Source organism: Coccomyxa subellipsoidea, assembly GCF_000258705.1.
Source record: "Coccomyxa subellipsoidea C-169, whole genome shotgun sequence".
Classification (NCBI taxonomy): Eukaryota; Viridiplantae; Chlorophyta; class Trebouxiophyceae; family Coccomyxaceae; genus Coccomyxa; species Coccomyxa subellipsoidea.
This window is the reverse complement of record NW_005178041.1, coordinates 2,645,394-2,659,794: the sequence shown is the minus strand read 5'-3', so window position 1 is coordinate 2,659,794 and position 14,401 is coordinate 2,645,394. Positions and strand designations below refer to the sequence as shown.

The 14,401-nt window shown below is 52.2% G+C and overlaps 5 protein-coding genes across 5 annotated transcripts; 3 read left to right on the top strand and 2 right to left on the bottom strand.

Annotated features, from left to right (window-relative positions):
* Positions 1-748: 748 nt before the first annotated feature.
* On the top strand, positions 749-4,036 carry COCSUDRAFT_39769 (S6PP-domain-containing protein; the record flags this gene model as incomplete). The annotated part of the gene is made up of 9 exons (XM_005651263.1): positions 749-862; positions 1,184-1,246; positions 1,553-1,660; positions 1,859-2,008; positions 2,426-2,641; positions 2,802-2,921; positions 3,041-3,193; positions 3,422-3,587; positions 3,888-4,036. The coding sequence occupies 9 exons, from the start codon at positions 749-751 to the stop codon at positions 4,034-4,036; spliced, it is 1,239 nt and encodes a 412-aa protein (XP_005651320.1).
* A 342-nt stretch (positions 4,037-4,378) lies between these two features.
* On the bottom strand, positions 4,379-5,807 carry COCSUDRAFT_21884 (Adaptor protein complex sigma subunit). The gene is made up of 4 exons (XM_005651262.1): positions 5,486-5,807; positions 5,208-5,294; positions 4,996-5,097; positions 4,379-4,910 (listed from the first exon to the last, which is right to left on the bottom strand). The coding sequence occupies exons 1-4, from the start codon at positions 5,627-5,629 to the stop codon at positions 4,809-4,811; spliced, it is 435 nt and encodes a 144-aa protein (XP_005651319.1). The 5' UTR covers positions 5,630-5,807; the 3' UTR covers positions 4,379-4,808.
* A 315-nt stretch (positions 5,808-6,122) lies between these two features.
* Positions 6,123-9,288, top strand: COCSUDRAFT_21883 (TMS membrane protein/tumor differentially hypothetical protein). The gene is made up of 8 exons (XM_005651261.1): positions 6,123-6,303; positions 6,533-6,618; positions 6,729-6,891; positions 7,015-7,123; positions 7,317-7,497; positions 7,788-8,084; positions 8,333-8,513; positions 8,668-9,288. The coding sequence occupies exons 1-8, from the start codon at positions 6,180-6,182 to the stop codon at positions 8,814-8,816; spliced, it is 1,290 nt and encodes a 429-aa protein (XP_005651318.1). The 5' UTR covers positions 6,123-6,179; the 3' UTR covers positions 8,817-9,288.
* A 573-nt stretch (positions 9,289-9,861) lies between these two features.
* On the top strand, positions 9,862-12,228 carry COCSUDRAFT_12466 (kinase-like protein; the record flags this gene model as incomplete). The annotated part of the gene is made up of 8 exons (XM_005651260.1): positions 9,862-9,993; positions 10,095-10,199; positions 10,321-10,493; positions 10,604-10,687; positions 10,848-11,069; positions 11,309-11,413; positions 11,682-11,823; positions 11,980-12,228. Coding segments are annotated over 8 exons (1,212 nt in total), but the record flags the coding sequence as incomplete, so codon positions are not given.
* A 651-nt stretch (positions 12,229-12,879) lies between these two features.
* COCSUDRAFT_12171 (FAA hydrolase) lies at positions 12,880-13,716 on the bottom strand (the record flags this gene model as incomplete). Its single annotated transcript, XM_005651259.1, has 3 exons — positions 12,880-13,176; positions 13,292-13,436; positions 13,538-13,716. Coding segments are annotated over 3 exons (621 nt in total), but the record flags the coding sequence as incomplete, so codon positions are not given.
* Between the last annotated feature and the right edge of the window lie 685 nt (positions 13,717-14,401).

Genomic DNA, 14,401 nt, shown 5'->3' with positions numbered 1-14,401 from the left:
TACAATGTTGATTGAAGTAAGAAAGTATCCTGTTTGTTCTGCAACACCTCAACAATAAAGATGAGGGTTCTCGTGTCGAGGGAATAATGGCTTTGAAGGTGGCATGCCTTCCAGTTGGTCCTTCACCAGCTCAAGCTTCTGCGCAGCGGATTTCGACAGGGCTACATCCCATCAGGCCTTCTTTTATCGGCTGTCAACTGCAATTGAGATCCTCTAGACGCACACGCACATTGGGAAGATTGGCTATTGATGGACTTGCGAACTCAGCTTCGGAGGGGCTCAGAGCAGTGCCTACGCTCGAAAGAGAAACAGAAACATCTGTGTACTCACCACCAGGAGTCTTGAATGAGGAAGACGATGACGATCGTGTCGTTACCACGTTCAGATGGCCAGCAGCTTTGGGAGGACAGGATGTCAGCGTGGTCGGTGAGACTGATACATCAAGACCTCAGCTAAATCCAGAAACATTCTCACTCTGTAAAAAATGAAGACTGGCGCTGTTGAATGTGCTGTCAGGCTGTATTCTCCCCCTGGGCCACTGTCCAGGGTTCATGAGCCCACCTCCGCACATGGTTGAGCATGTCTGTACCCCCTTCAGGATCATTCACAGATTGGCAGACGCCCATAGCCTTGAGGAGCAGCTCAGAGACCAAAGACTTTGTTCGCACACTTGCGCTTCAGCCTGGCACGTATCAGGTGCGCATGCACTCGACCAGCCCATAATGTTTGATGAAATGCACGGAAAAGTATGGAAGCCCTTGAAATGCCTGCATCTGAATCTGGCATCTTCTTGCAGTTCAAGTTCCTGGTGGATGGACAGTGGGCGACTTCACCAGTTGAGCCTATCACGGGAGATGGAAAGGTAAGGCTGCAGTAAGGGGCAGTCGCTGTTCATCAGTGATTACAGTGCAAAGCAATGCAAGTGATCGCCCAACGCTGAAGCTTGCTTGCTCCGTGCTAGGAATCGTTCAATAACCAAAGGCTGGTCGCGCCATCTGCCAGCTTCAAGTGGAAGGCGGCGTGGGGTGGGACCGAAGTATTCGTGACCGGGGATTTCACTGCATGGGCGGTGTGTGCCTCACAAATCAATTAAGCTGCATTAGATCAGTACGATGCAGCGTCAATCCCCAATCCTGCTTCTACTCTCATTGAAGCTCTTATGAAGGATGATGCATGTGTGCAGGAGCTGATACCGCTGCGGCTGAGCCCTGAATCTGGCGATTTCCAGCTGTCGTGCGGCCTGCCGGTGAGAGTCCGCTGCCTTTGCCACACTGCCCAACTGCTATGATGGATGGATCATTGGAGCTTGTGGCTAATATTTTGTCCACGTGACCACAGCTGAATGCCTTTTGCAGCCTGGGACGTACAGCTATCAGTATCTAGTGGATGGAACATGGATGACATCACCCGATGCCCCTGTTGGGCCAGACGACGATGGCCACCTCTGCAACAAGGTGACTGGGGCCAGCCATGATATCAAATAGAGCATGTTACGCTGAAATTTCTCTGCTTGAGGAGCTCGCGCTCTGACATAACTCTGTGGCGCCTGCAGATGACCGTGGAGCTGCCGCCAGCTTTCCACATATTCTATGCGACCGGCTGGGAGATCCCCATCCTGCACATGCGCGCCCTCAATGCCGATGGCTCGCCGCAGACCCCGGTAACTCCTTCCCCCATCACATCAAGAGAGTGTCGAGTGGATAGCTGTCCACCAAATACATGCCTGTCAGAGCTAAACACTCGACAACGACGGACCAACATGGCTCTCACCTTGCCCGCAAAGTTGCTTGTGGAAGGCCACGAGTACAACCACAAGCACTGTCACCTGCACTACATGAAGGCCGCTCTATTTTGCCAGGGGTGGAGGGAGGTGCCGATGCAGAACACTGCAAGCCGGGCGCGTCCGAGCGGAGGCTGGTGGAAGACGGCGGTGATCCCTGCCAGGGGGGACCTCGCGGAGGGAACGCCCCAGCTGGAGTTCTACGTCAGCAACGGGTCAGGTGATGAGGTGGACTCGCCGGCGGCCGGCGACACCTACCGCTGCTCCTGCCCCGGCGGCTTCAAGCTGCAGCATGGCCGCCTGCGCCCCTTCCCCCGCGCGCGCGCAGCACCCACCATGCTGGCACGCCCCATGCGCATCTGGAGCCCCACTTAACTTCTGTCTTTTGAAAGTGCTATCCTGTATTGTTCTGTGTAAGGTCCTCCATCTCTCCTACACGTGTCTGGAGTTCTGCCGCTTGAGACTGATTCTGTGTGATGAAAAGTGCCACATCTTCCCACCAGCATGCAATGACTGATTAGAGGCAGCTACTACGTATGATGTATGGCGCGCCCTTGGAGAAGAGCTGCATGGAATTGGACATTTCCTGTGGCTCTCCTTGGTAACAATGAGTGCTCAGAGCTGAGGTGCGCGCTGTGTCGCCAGGTGAGCGACCTGGATGGAACAATGGTGGGGGACGGGGCAGAGGCTGATGCGGCCACGCTGGAGTTCTGCGCGTACTGGGAGGACAACGCGGCCCTGTCGGGGGGCGTGCTTGTGTACAACACGGGCCGAAGCCTCGGCCAGTTCCTGGGCCTCTGGCAGTCCAAAGCCGGCGCCCTCGCACTGCCTGACGTCCTCATCACCGCAGTCGGCACAAAGGTAACTTTCGCTGGCCACATGAGCCAAGCACCAACAGGCATGGGTTTACAAGTTGCAGTAAAACTTACCATCCTTCTCCACTCCATGCAGCCCAACAGAAGCCCTGTGCGATGCTTGATGATGTCGGTGTCAAAAGGCTGTGCTGTGTTGTGGTGCGCAGATCTTCCTATTGGATGTGAAGCTCCAAGACCGAAGCCGAGCAGATGGGCAGATGTGGAAGCAAGACACGCAATGGGCGCGCATCCTGGACGAGGGTTGGGATCTGGGCCGCGTAAAGCAGGTATTATTTCATTCTGCACCTCGGCATATCCTGCCTCTTCCAGTCAAGCCTCTAATAATGATATTCTCTTGCATGCATTAAAAACAATTTGTGAGCATTTAAATGGCAATCCCATGCAGGTAGCAGAGGAGACCATTGGGGCAGTGGGGCCGAGCTGTGCGCAGTGGCTGGATGACGGGTCGGAGCACCCGCACCGCATTGCGCTGTCTGTGCGCCAGGACAGGGTGCACGAAGTCAGTGAGCGGCTGAAGGAGGGCTTCCTCCAGCGGGATGTGCAGGCATGCACCTTGACATTAATCCTAATCTCACTACTTCCTCACCATACCAGACTGGCCTTCACCTGGATGCACAGCAGGCAACCTGCGGGTGCAAGAAATTTGGCATTCACCTATCTTATGCTTGGCATTGGTGCATGGCTGCCTGGTCGGAAAGCGCAGAAGGGAGGCATGCAAGGCATATTGGCGATGCGTGAGCTGACAGATGAGAATGGTGCTGTGCAGGTGCGCATCATTGTGAGCGGGACAGGCGACTGGCGGTACATGGACTGCGTGAGCATCCGAGGAGGCAAGCTGGAGGCGCTGGAGCGGGTGCGCACGCTCTTCAGCGTCCCTCGCGACCGCTGCGTGGCCGCCGGCGACTCCGGAAACGACATCCTCATGCTCGAAGGTGCGCCCGCGAGAAAAGAGCCGCCACGCGCTACACTGCAGCCTTCCCCAACGTCTTACAGAAGTGCTCGCAATGTGTTGCCTCTGTCAAGAGCATCCTGCCACGCACTTGCGCCGTCAACTCTGTCGTCCATGGGTTGGGGTCTCAGACACATCAGCTTGGTCACTGCTACTGCGCTACTGCTATGGTCACTGGATGCCAAAGACGCCCTCGCAAGTGGTAAATGCACAGAGCAAGATGTGGGATTTTCGGTACTGGAACGGCTGCGTTGGAGCTGAGGATAGGGTGATGTGCATGCAGGAGCAAACCCAGCAATTGTGGTCGGGAATGCGCAGCCTACGCTTGTGGACTGGCTGGTGGTGCAGCCTCAGAATGACCGGATAGTATTCACGTCTGCTGAGATTGCGAGGGGTATCCTTGAGGGCATGAGCCGCCATGGGCTCTACTGAATGCGGCACCCAGACACTTCAAGGGTGGCCCTAATCATCTTGAAATGCAGAAGTGTCTGCTTGTGCAAGCCGCTGAACAATTCAAATTTGAATTGATTTACTGTACTGACAAGGGGCTCTCGTTCTTCTGCTTTCATGACAAGAGCCACTCGCAGTCAAGAGACGGGCTGTATCAATCGCGCTGTTTGCAGATTGCCAGTTGTTTCACACCCCGATTTGAGGGGATGCAGTCCAGTTTTCGAGAGCTCTGTAGATGAGCATGTGAGCTCAAGAGAGAATGATGGAAGTTCATGGTTGCCGCAACGTGACAGACCAATTATGAGCTCATGAGTGGATCAAGAAGAGTGGAGTCGTAATTACTTCAAGACCTGTGCGGTGGTGATGTCGAGTCTTCCTGTTGAGCCTTTCCTTGTATTTATGGTTCCAGCTAGAGCGCTGTATCAGAAACATTACCTGCAATAGGCCTGATGACCATTTACCCGTACTTGGACTGAACTTCTCAATGGGAGATGTGACTCCTAACCGAGGACCATTGCCACACCATAAAATATACGCATTGTTCGAGCCCTGAGGGTTAGCATCCTTTTGATTCAGATAAGGATTTCACAATAGCCCTGTAATAAAGTGACACAATTGCACTAGTGCTTTAAGCGGTGCCGAGCAGAAGACATTGCAATCAGTGCACTTGTCACAATCATGCCATATGCATAAAGCTGCCCTTTGCCGCATTAGTGCATTGTGCAAAGTACTGAGTGCCCTGCTTTTTTAAATTTCAGGCAGCCTTCTCTAGAAGCTGGATGGGAGCCAGAATATTCTGCTTGTTGGTCTCCACTATGCAGCCATTCATGAGCATCTCATCCACGATGAAGTGCGCCTGCGGCAGTTCACCCAGACATTTTGAAAGGATGTGCATGGCAGCAAGCTTTCAGAAGACAGTTGCAGGACAGGTGGGTGCACACCATCTCAAGGTTGAACATCAGATCCAGTTCGCAGACATTGCTGAAGTACCGGTCGAGAGTCTCCACCAGACAGTGGATGAACTCCAGAATCGCAAGCTCGTTCTGCAAACACCAGCTCTCCCTGTCAGAATCTTGTCATCCTCACCCTGGCAATGCTCATAACGTGCATCTTGGACGATATTATTTGCTGGCCACCGGCAATGTCACCAGACCTCTTCATTGTCAATCCCCACGATGAAGAAGAGAGAGGCATATCTCCTGTATACAACCTTGAAGTTCCTTTGCTGTGTGAATGAACACTGCATGGCAGAACATAAGCAATGTCAGCTGTAGGATATGCAATGAAAGCAGGTTTACACCACGATTTCAGATGGCGAACTCCTAAATTGTGACAGCCAAGTACTGAGGCAGCGTAGAGAAAGAGTTTCGGGGACATGCGGTAAATGCCTCACAATTTGGGTCACAAAGCAACCAACAAAGTATATGTTACCTGCTTCTCAGATCTAGCCAAGCACTTCCTGACAATCTCGCCCTCCAAAGCTCTTCTTTCCTCCACTGACAAGCTCTGATCGGTATACTTTGCAAGCCGTGTCTGGCCTTGTTTATTAACCAGCAAAACAAATTGTATGGTCATATTTGCGTTTCTAATCAGACCAGGAAGATCGCATTGGATCACAATCTTCTGTAGTGACCCATCAAAATGCAAAAGTTTGACAATTCGGTCAAACAACTCACGGGCAGCTCTGCACAGGTGCTCTGGGATCAGCTGTTGCACTGATATATCAGAACAGCTACAGAGCCTTCAGACGTTTCGTGGCAGGTCTCAGACCGCGCTGTAACATTTCCAAGAAATCACTCATGAGTTTACGGATTTTCAAGTGATTACGGTCTTCGTTACGGGTCGAAAGCGAAGAGGGTCACAGTACCAAGAATCCCAAATTGTCGCATGACCGCATTCATCCTGGCCCGATCTCGATGAATTTTGGTGCGTGGGAGGCGAAAACTTGAATGGTCACTATATGAGACAAAACACGTGAGGGAGGTCACCTTGACCAAGGTGTCTTATTGTCGAGTCAGGGAAAAGCCCCTTTTCCGTGAAAATCTCAGGCACGATGTTTATGTTTGGATGGGTAGGAAGTGCTCTTGCTTCCTGCGCAGCGACATGCGCATGCAACGCTTGCAGCATGGCGTCAAGGGCAGCTATGAGGAAGTCTGCACGCCTTGCCTACTGCATCCTTTTCACCTTGGCGATGGTTCTGGCATGGATACTGCGCGACTTCGCTAAACCCATAATCGACAAGCTGCCATGTGAGAGCATGCCAAGAAACCTGACACCTTTGAGTCACGTGATAATTGCCTAGTACGTGGATGTCCGAAGAGCTCGCCTTTGTGTGCGCATCTGCCCTCAAGAAAGGATTTTTCGATGATATTGCAAGAGTTTACAACAGCAGTCTGAGGTCTCACTGGGGTATTGGAGTGCCTGAGGCATGCCTAGTCCCAGGTGTGAATAACGCTGAGGGAAGCCGTGATTTTGCAGGGATCATTCATGCGATGGGGCATGGTGAACCCAGCGCAAAGTGGTATGGTCAGCAAGCAGTGTACCGCGTCAGCATGGGCAACTTTGTGAGCCTCTCGATGACCACCTAGTCCACGCTAAATCGGAGGATATGTCACTGCTCAATGAGTGATGCAGTCATGAGGGGCTTAAGAATATATTGGGGTGTTACTTGCAGATTTTCTTCGGGCTTATGTCACTGGCAATGGTGGGCGTCAAGTACAAGAGTGACAAGCGGGATCAGTACTTGCAGCACGGTGGTTGGTTCTTGAAGGTGGCATTGTGGCTTCTCTTCAACATCCTACCATTCTTCTTCCCCGTCAGCTTTGTGAATGGCTACGGTGCGGACGCATTCCATATTGTGACAGCATGCGTTTGAAGGATTGCTGCTTCTTGTTGCTACGTTTACCCCATATTTTGGCATACCCTTGCTGGCCTTAATATATTGTCTGGTCATCACACAGGTTGGGTGGCTCGCGTGGGGTCAGCTTGCTTCTTGTGCGTCCAGATTTTGATGCTCCTTGATTTTGTCACCAAATGGAATGACACCTGGGTTGACAAAGAGGATGAGAGGTACGTCCTAGTGCTGCTCTCATATGCGATTTGTAAAGCTCCATAAACAGACTGTTTGTGCAGATTTATCACCACATGTGCAGGGCCTTGAACCATCCCTCTTATGGGACTTTGCATGCTGATCTTGGGACGTGTGTCAAAGTGAATGGCCACTTTGCGGGCTCTGATGATGCTGTTCTGTCATGGCGTGCAGGTATCTATGGGCATTGCTGACGGTGACATGTGTCTCCTATCTCGGCACTTTTGGATTGGCGGGCATCCTGTTCTACTTTTTCACACCTGTGGGAGCTGACGAATGCTCCTTCAATGTGTCCATGATCACCTTCACACTGATCATTGGCATTATCATCTCGGGTGTCTCCATGTCCAGCCTGGTGCGTGCCACCATCCCACCCTCCATCCTGCTCTCTTGCTTTCCCTGCAATTACTGATGCAGGGAGAGAGCACTGATGGTGGAGCAGAAGGTGCTGGAAGCGAGGCACCAGAAGACAGGGCTTTTGCTTGCTGTCTCGGTGCAAACACAGCAATCAAAACCAAAAGATGGGAATGGCCACACATTTGTGCACGAAGTTGAGAACAGGTGTCTTCAGCAGTGCCATGCCATGCTCAAAAGAATCCAGCTGCACAGCTGGAAACAATTCTTCAACCATCTATGTGCGCGTAGGCCAAGAACGGCAGCCTGTTTCCATCGGCCATCTTCACATTCTACTGCACGTACCTGTGCTACTCTGCGCTGGTGTCAGAGCCCCACGACTACCAGTGCAACGGCCTGGGCCAGCGCCTAAATGCTGCCTCCGCCACCACGCTGGCCACCGGCATGCTGCTCACGCTGGTATCCGTGGTCTACTCGGCGCTGCGGGCAGGCTCCAACACGGCGCTGTTCCGGCTGAACTCTGAGGAGGACTCCGATCCTGTGGAGCAGCCCCTGCTGGATGATGACAAGGGCAGGGCCTACATTGCGGTGAGTGCTGATCACCCCTCTCCTTATGCCTCCACACGCCACCTCCTTGCACATTCTTATCCTTCTCTTTGATTGTTATGCTTTTCTTTATTTTGTTCAGGCTTGTCCTCACAAAATCCTGCCATCAGAGGAATCCCAAACTCCTACTGTACTTGCTCCTTTCGTTCATGTTAGGGTGTTATCTTTGTTTCCTGCCCTGTGGGGATCATAAAGGCTTTCAGCGGAGGTACTGATCTCCAGCACTGCAGGAGGAGGGAACATCGGCAGGGCTGGATGGAGAGGTGGGCATGAGCAGGACGGCGCGCACCGCTGACGAGGCAGAGCGTGCAAAGCAGACGGCGGACGAATTCACACCGGTCACGTACAACTACGCATTCTTCCACTTCATCTTTGCTGTGGCCAGCATGTACCTGGCCATGCTCATGACAGGTGAGCCCTCCTGTCTCCTTGTGATGTTCGAGGCACTGGCAGGTTGTTTAAGCTTATTGATGCGTTTAGCCTGTCCAGCGAAGCAATTGGATGTGCTGAAGAGTGGTGAGCCTTTTGGGAAAGTGATTCAATAACGCCATTGTGTTATGCACAGGTTGGGGCACTGGTGCTGAGGAGCGGGATCTGATTGATGTGGGCTGGTTCTCTGTGTGGGTCAAGTTTGTCACACAGTGGGCCACCGCAGCCACCTACTGCTGGATGCTGGTTGCACCAACATTATTCCCGGACAGGGAATTCCTCTGATCTCTACCCTGCAGGCTGGAAAATATTCAGGGAGAGTTTGGTGCTTTTCAAAAGATGCTTGGAGAAGTCTGACTGTTCTTTTGATAAGGGAAATTTTCTTGAAGTATGACAGCCTGACTCCCAATTACTAGGAAGTGTTCTTGTACATTATGTGATTCGAGTCGTGATTATCACAGCTTTTGACCATGAAGACCGGTTTGACATGAAGCAAAACTTTCAGTCAGTGCCTTTAGAGTTTGTGAGGGTTTTCATACCGGTACCGTATGGTGTGACCAGAATCATTGACTCGAGTTCCAGAATCATTGACTCGAGTTGACGAGAGGAGCTCCCTGTGATGGATCGTTGTTATGTGCCTTGCTGAACTCAGTCATGCTGCGGCAAATACTTATTGTTGGTTTACTTTTATTATTAGATTGATGGTTGACTGATGCTTTATCTCCAGGGTTCTACAGTTGACTCCTGTAAATGAGGGAAAGAAGCCTTGATGTCTGCATACCTCTTTCTCTAAAGAAGAAAGTCCAAGAATGACTCATCCACTTGCCTGGCAGCCCAAAGCAAGGTCATGTCTAACATTTCTTCGAAAGCATCATTATCCTGAAGTGCAACAGAAGTCCTGCAAGATTGAGTATTTGTTAGGATCCGTTGATTTGTTACAAACAATTCTAGCACTTCTCGACCTTTCGGTGCCATTGGTCGACATCTGTTGTAAACTTCAGGAAACGGTCCCCTCTTAAACAGCTTCATACGTGCGACAGCATGCATATCAGAATTATCCGTGACGGGGTATTATGATCATGCAGAATCGTGCCAAATATCCCGTTCCTCAAAAGGTGAACAGATCTGGGCCACATCCAGTGCAGATCAACAAGTGTAATGACATGTCTGACCCACAGACGAAACAGCGTCCAGTATCAGCTCTCATCGTGGCAGGTCGCTGCAATTCCTTCCTCTCCCTGGACAAGAGTGCCAAGCGCTCATATTGGTTATTTTGCCCTTGCAGGACACTGCACCAAGCACCCCACCACAGGATCCCTTAGCAGCAGTACCATCTTACCTATCGCAACATTATGTCATCATCGACAAAATTGGGGAGGGAACTTATGGGGTGGTGTACTTGGCCAGAACCAAGGACCAGCACTCTCGCATGGTGGCAATCAAAACATTCAAGCCTGGCAAGGTACGTCGGCCAATACTGCACCCTGCATGGCAGAAATGGCCAGCATACTAAATGTGGCACAGAGTGCCTGATCAGCTAGCGCTGCTCTCTTTGGCTGCCAGGAGGGGGATGGCATTTCGCCTACTGCAATCCGGGAGATCATGCTGTTGAGGGAGCTCAAACATGACCACATCGTCCACCTGGAAGCTGTCCATCTACACCGGCCGGTACCTCCCTTTCCTGCAGTGTAAGAAGACCTTGCTAGATGCAGATCTGACACCGAATGTCATGTGCATTATGCATCATGTCCATTGATGCATGCATGGCTGGAGGGGTACTGGCGTGCAGGAGCCGAGCTTGTCCCTGGCCTTTGACTACGCGGAGCGCGATCTGTACGAGATGCTGAGGTTCCACAGGGAGCGCGGCATGGGACCGGTGCTGGAAGCTTACACCCTCAAGTCGCTCATGTGGCAGCTGCTGGATGGCCTCCACTACCTGCACTCCAACTGGATCATGCACCGGTGCCTGCTGACCCCACCCCTTTCTGTGAGGCAGAGACAAGGACATATGAAGCTTTTTGATGAAGTTTCTGTGGAACACAACGTAGGGAGTTCTCTCATTGTTGCTGCAGGGATCTGAAGCCGTCCAACATCCTTGTTGTGGGGGACGGCGAAGAGCAGGGGCGGGTGAAGATCGGCGACTTCGGGCTTGCGAGGTGCGCAGCACATCCCGACTCTGCTTACAAAAGTTTTGTAGCTCCCCATGCGGATGTCTCATGCACCTGCACAATGCACCACAGCACAAGCGAAGAGGCTGGTTAGAACGCATGTGGTGACGTACTATCAGGCCCGCGCCTGATGGTGAGCTTGGCGCAGGATATACGCGTGCCCGCTGCGGCCGCTGTCGGACAACGGAGTGGTGGTGACAATATGGTACCGCGCACCGGAGCTGCTGCTTGGCGCGCGCCACTACACGCCTGCGGCCGACGTGTGGGCGGCCGGCTGCATCCTGGTGGAGATGCTGGCCCTGAGGCCGCTGTTCCAGGGCAATGAGCGAAAGAGCCCCGCCTCTGCCTTCCAGGCCGACCAGTGCGACAAGTGCGCTCTACTTCCCTCGCCAGCACAGCCATGCGCGTATCTATCATGTCACTTTGGGGGAAGACAGGACCCCACACCCCACAGTAGCCTATTATTATTTTATTGCACACAGCATATGGTGCTACCTTGAACACGAATCAGGTGAGGGATTTATCAGTGTATGCTTTGACTGTGAACCTAAACTCAAGAGCATGACAGTGGGTTTATAGGGGGTGAGCTGGTTGGAGGGCGTTGCGCAGGATCTTCCGCGTGCTGGGGCTGCCCAGCGTGAGCTCGTGGCCTGCCCTGGAGCACCTGCCGCATTGGCGCGACAACACCGAGAACGTGCGCGCGCAGAAACTCGAGTACCCGGCCAAGAGCCGCCTGGCCGAAATCATTGCCGAGTACAGGTAACTTGAAGTATTTCTCATTCATTTGACAAATTTCCAATTTCCATTTGTTTTGGGTGCTCTGCATGTCACTACAGTATCCTTTTCATATCACATGGCAGTTTGGAATTTGTTTGCTTTTTATATTCTGAGAAAACATGTCAGCTCGGTGGCCGATTACACTCCCATGTGGGTGGCCCGTGGGGGACTTCACAATTCTGACAGGGACCCTTGTTGCTTGCAGCGCCCTGGCTGCGGGCGGCGGATCCAACCCCAGCGCTCAGCATGGGGGGGCGCTGTACGACCTGCTGTCCAGGATGCTGGCGTACAACCCAGAAGACCGCATCTCCGCCGCTGATACATTGCAGCACCCCTACTTTAAAGAGGTGATGGCTGCACCCATTTCTGCCATTTCAGGATTGCATGATATGGGACTCAATTCCAGCCGGAGGCTTCTCTATAATGCAGTTGCAATGAAAAGTATTCACACTCCATGCATCTAATAAATCATGCAGAGGAAAATGTGTATATGGCTTGTGCAGGAGCCTCAGCCCGGGAAGAATGCCTTCATGCACAACGGGCGGCTGCTGGTGCAGTATCCCAGGCGCAGCAAGAGCGGGCCAGCAGGGGCAGGGGCCAGCATGCCTCCTCGAGCCCCGCTCAACACCTTCGACGCCCCTCAAGCCCGCCTGGCCCCATCGCGCAATGCCACGCCTGCTGTGAGGGCTCCTGCACCTTCTCTGCCCAGCTGCAGCACTAATTGGGCTGTACTTGAGGCGCAAACTTTTTGATGCATGTGTAAGCTGGGCAGCGGCTGGCGGGGGGCGGTATGAACACTGAGCACCGTGCGTACGGTTGATTGGGTCTGGCTTGGACTTGGCAAGTCCATCAAAGGGTCGGTTATGTGGCAGCCTTTACATGCAGCTTGTCTGCTGACGCACCATCAGGAAAAACACACGTAATAACAAATAATATGCCAGCTTTGTGGGCATTGATGCTGCAGGGCTGGATCTCAGATGTGTGGTGTGCGCATGCAGGGCGTGCTGGGAACGGACAGGAAGCTGACGCCGGTGAGTGCGGCTGTGACAACGCACACGACGCCGCAGGGGCTGCCTCCCGGCTCTGCGCCCAGGCCCAGGCCGCCTGCCAACAAGCGTGCCCACCTAGACCCCTGGCTCCGGTGACAAATGCACTAAATTTGGCTGGCATGCTTGTGGTGTTTGGTTTCCCCATGCCGCACTGGCAATTTTGGATTGAGTAGGAAGTAGCTGTTCTGAGTCTATAGTACAGTCCTGTAGAAACCCCAGGAAGGAACTTTACAGTGAACTACAAGTTGAACATTACAATATCTGGAACCAGACAGAACTGCCGAGGTACTGTAAAGTGTGCATTGTCAGAATGAAAATTGAATGCTTATCAGTAAATTCTGTAAAAACATATTTTTAATCTGTAAAGGACACCTCATATGACAGCTTGTCCCCCCATATGAGCTTGCCGACTTGGCCGCTTTTGAGAGGGCCCACGCCCTTGGGCGTGCCGGTGAATATGACATCTCCTGGGACTAGTGTAAAGCACTCCTTGACATACTTTAGAGCCTCTGGCACGCCAGTCATCATCTGGCTGGCTGCACCACGTTGCCTCTCCTCTCCATCAAGCTCAAAGGAGAACTCTGTGGTGATGTAGTCTGGGAAACTCGCCACATCAACCCAGGGCCCGATCACAGCGGAGTTTGGGAAAGCCTGCAAGCAGCATTGACAACCTTGATGAGCGATATTTCGACAATTCGCAGCAGCATGACTCCAGGTCTATTTGTGTGGTATCAGCTCGCATTGGATTGAATGACAGTGATCGAACCTTGGCAATCTCCCAGGGATGCCCCTTCTTCTTCAGCTCGCTCTGGAGGTCTCGAAGCGTCAGGTCGAGGCCCAACGAGACAGCATCCACCTCCAGATCGTCGTTCAGACGCAGAAGCATCTCGGCTTCATAATGTACACCTCCCCTGAATGTAAATCAATAGCACTACGTAAGGCAATGCCAGGAAGCCTGGTATGTTGGGAATTAGGTTCACTGAATGCCACATTCACTGTATACATTCTTCACATCTTGCTAAGCTGATGGATGGGTGAAAGTCCAAACCTGTTTCGAGGCAACTGGACCGCAACTGGACCAGGCTGTGCAGAAGCTACGATCGCAGAGCTAGGAGGCTTCAGGAATATTACGGGCTTGTCTGGGACTGCATCCCCAAGCTCCTTGGCATGCTCGAGGTAATTTTTGCCCAAGCTGTCGTATCACAAGCCATCCATCACCATCCAGGATCTCACTCATTAGGGTTTCACTGAAAGGCTTGGACTCTAACAGCCTCACCATCACAATTGGAAATGTGCTATTTAAGTTGTTCTTTAAAAATCAGAAATGAATGAGAGTTGTAAGCTTTTGCGCTCCCTCAGATAGCAAATCTCGACAGCGATCAGCGCCTCACCATATCAGTTTATCGCCACGTATCCCCTTGGAATTAACCATCGTGGTGATGCGGCGGAAACTACTGTTGGTGATAAGTGAAGTAAATGTGTTCATTTTTTATGGAGTAAAAAAGGAATACTACGGGATTGGAGTGGGTGGAAACCGAAAGCCGAGATATGACTTTACGGGTGTCGGAGTTTTAACGGCTGTTGACGGCGTTACGGTGGAGAGGGTAAAAAATGCGGGGTTTCACCCTTTTCTTGCTCCCACATGGGTGCGTAGCAAGGGCACACCACTTGTATAAACGAGTGAACCCTGGACTAGCAAACCCACCACAGGAGTAAGTCTATAATCACGGGGGTGTAGAGAAGTGCAGGAGAGAGGGAGGTACGTGTGGTGCATGCAATGCACAGCAATAACAACCTGGCTCGGTTTCTAAGTGTACATCTAAATCGAAAATAGACAAGGCAAGAGAATAGGCACTTGTTGTGAGCTTCAAGGACT

What these genes read in the sequence shown, in the direction of transcription:
- COCSUDRAFT_21883 (XM_005651261.1), top strand. Translation starts at nt 6,180, where the DNA reads ATGGCGTCAAGGGCAGCTATGAGGAAGTCTGCACGCCTTGCCTACTGC. An exon ending in GCGTCAGCATGGGCAACTTT is followed by an intron (nt 6,619 to 6,728) that starts GTGAGCCTCTCG and finishes TGTTACTTGCAG; the next exon opens with ATTTTCTTCGGGCTTATGTC. An exon ending in AGGGCAGGGCCTACATTGCG is followed by an intron (nt 8,085 to 8,332) that starts GTGAGTGCTGAT and finishes CCAGCACTGCAG; the next exon opens with GAGGAGGGAACATCGGCAGG.
- COCSUDRAFT_21884 (XM_005651262.1), bottom strand. Translation starts at nt 5,629, where the DNA reads ATGACCATACAATTTGTTTTGCTGGTTAATAAACAAGGCCAGACACGG. An exon ending in TGGCTAGATCTGAGAAGCAG is followed by an intron (nt 5,295 to 5,485) that starts GTAACATATACT and finishes TCTGCCATGCAG; the next exon opens with TGTTCATTCACACAGCAAAG. An exon ending in TGGGGATTGACAATGAAGAG is followed by an intron (nt 5,098 to 5,207) that starts GTCTGGTGACAT and finishes TGGTGTTTGCAG; the next exon opens with AACGAGCTTGCGATTCTGGA.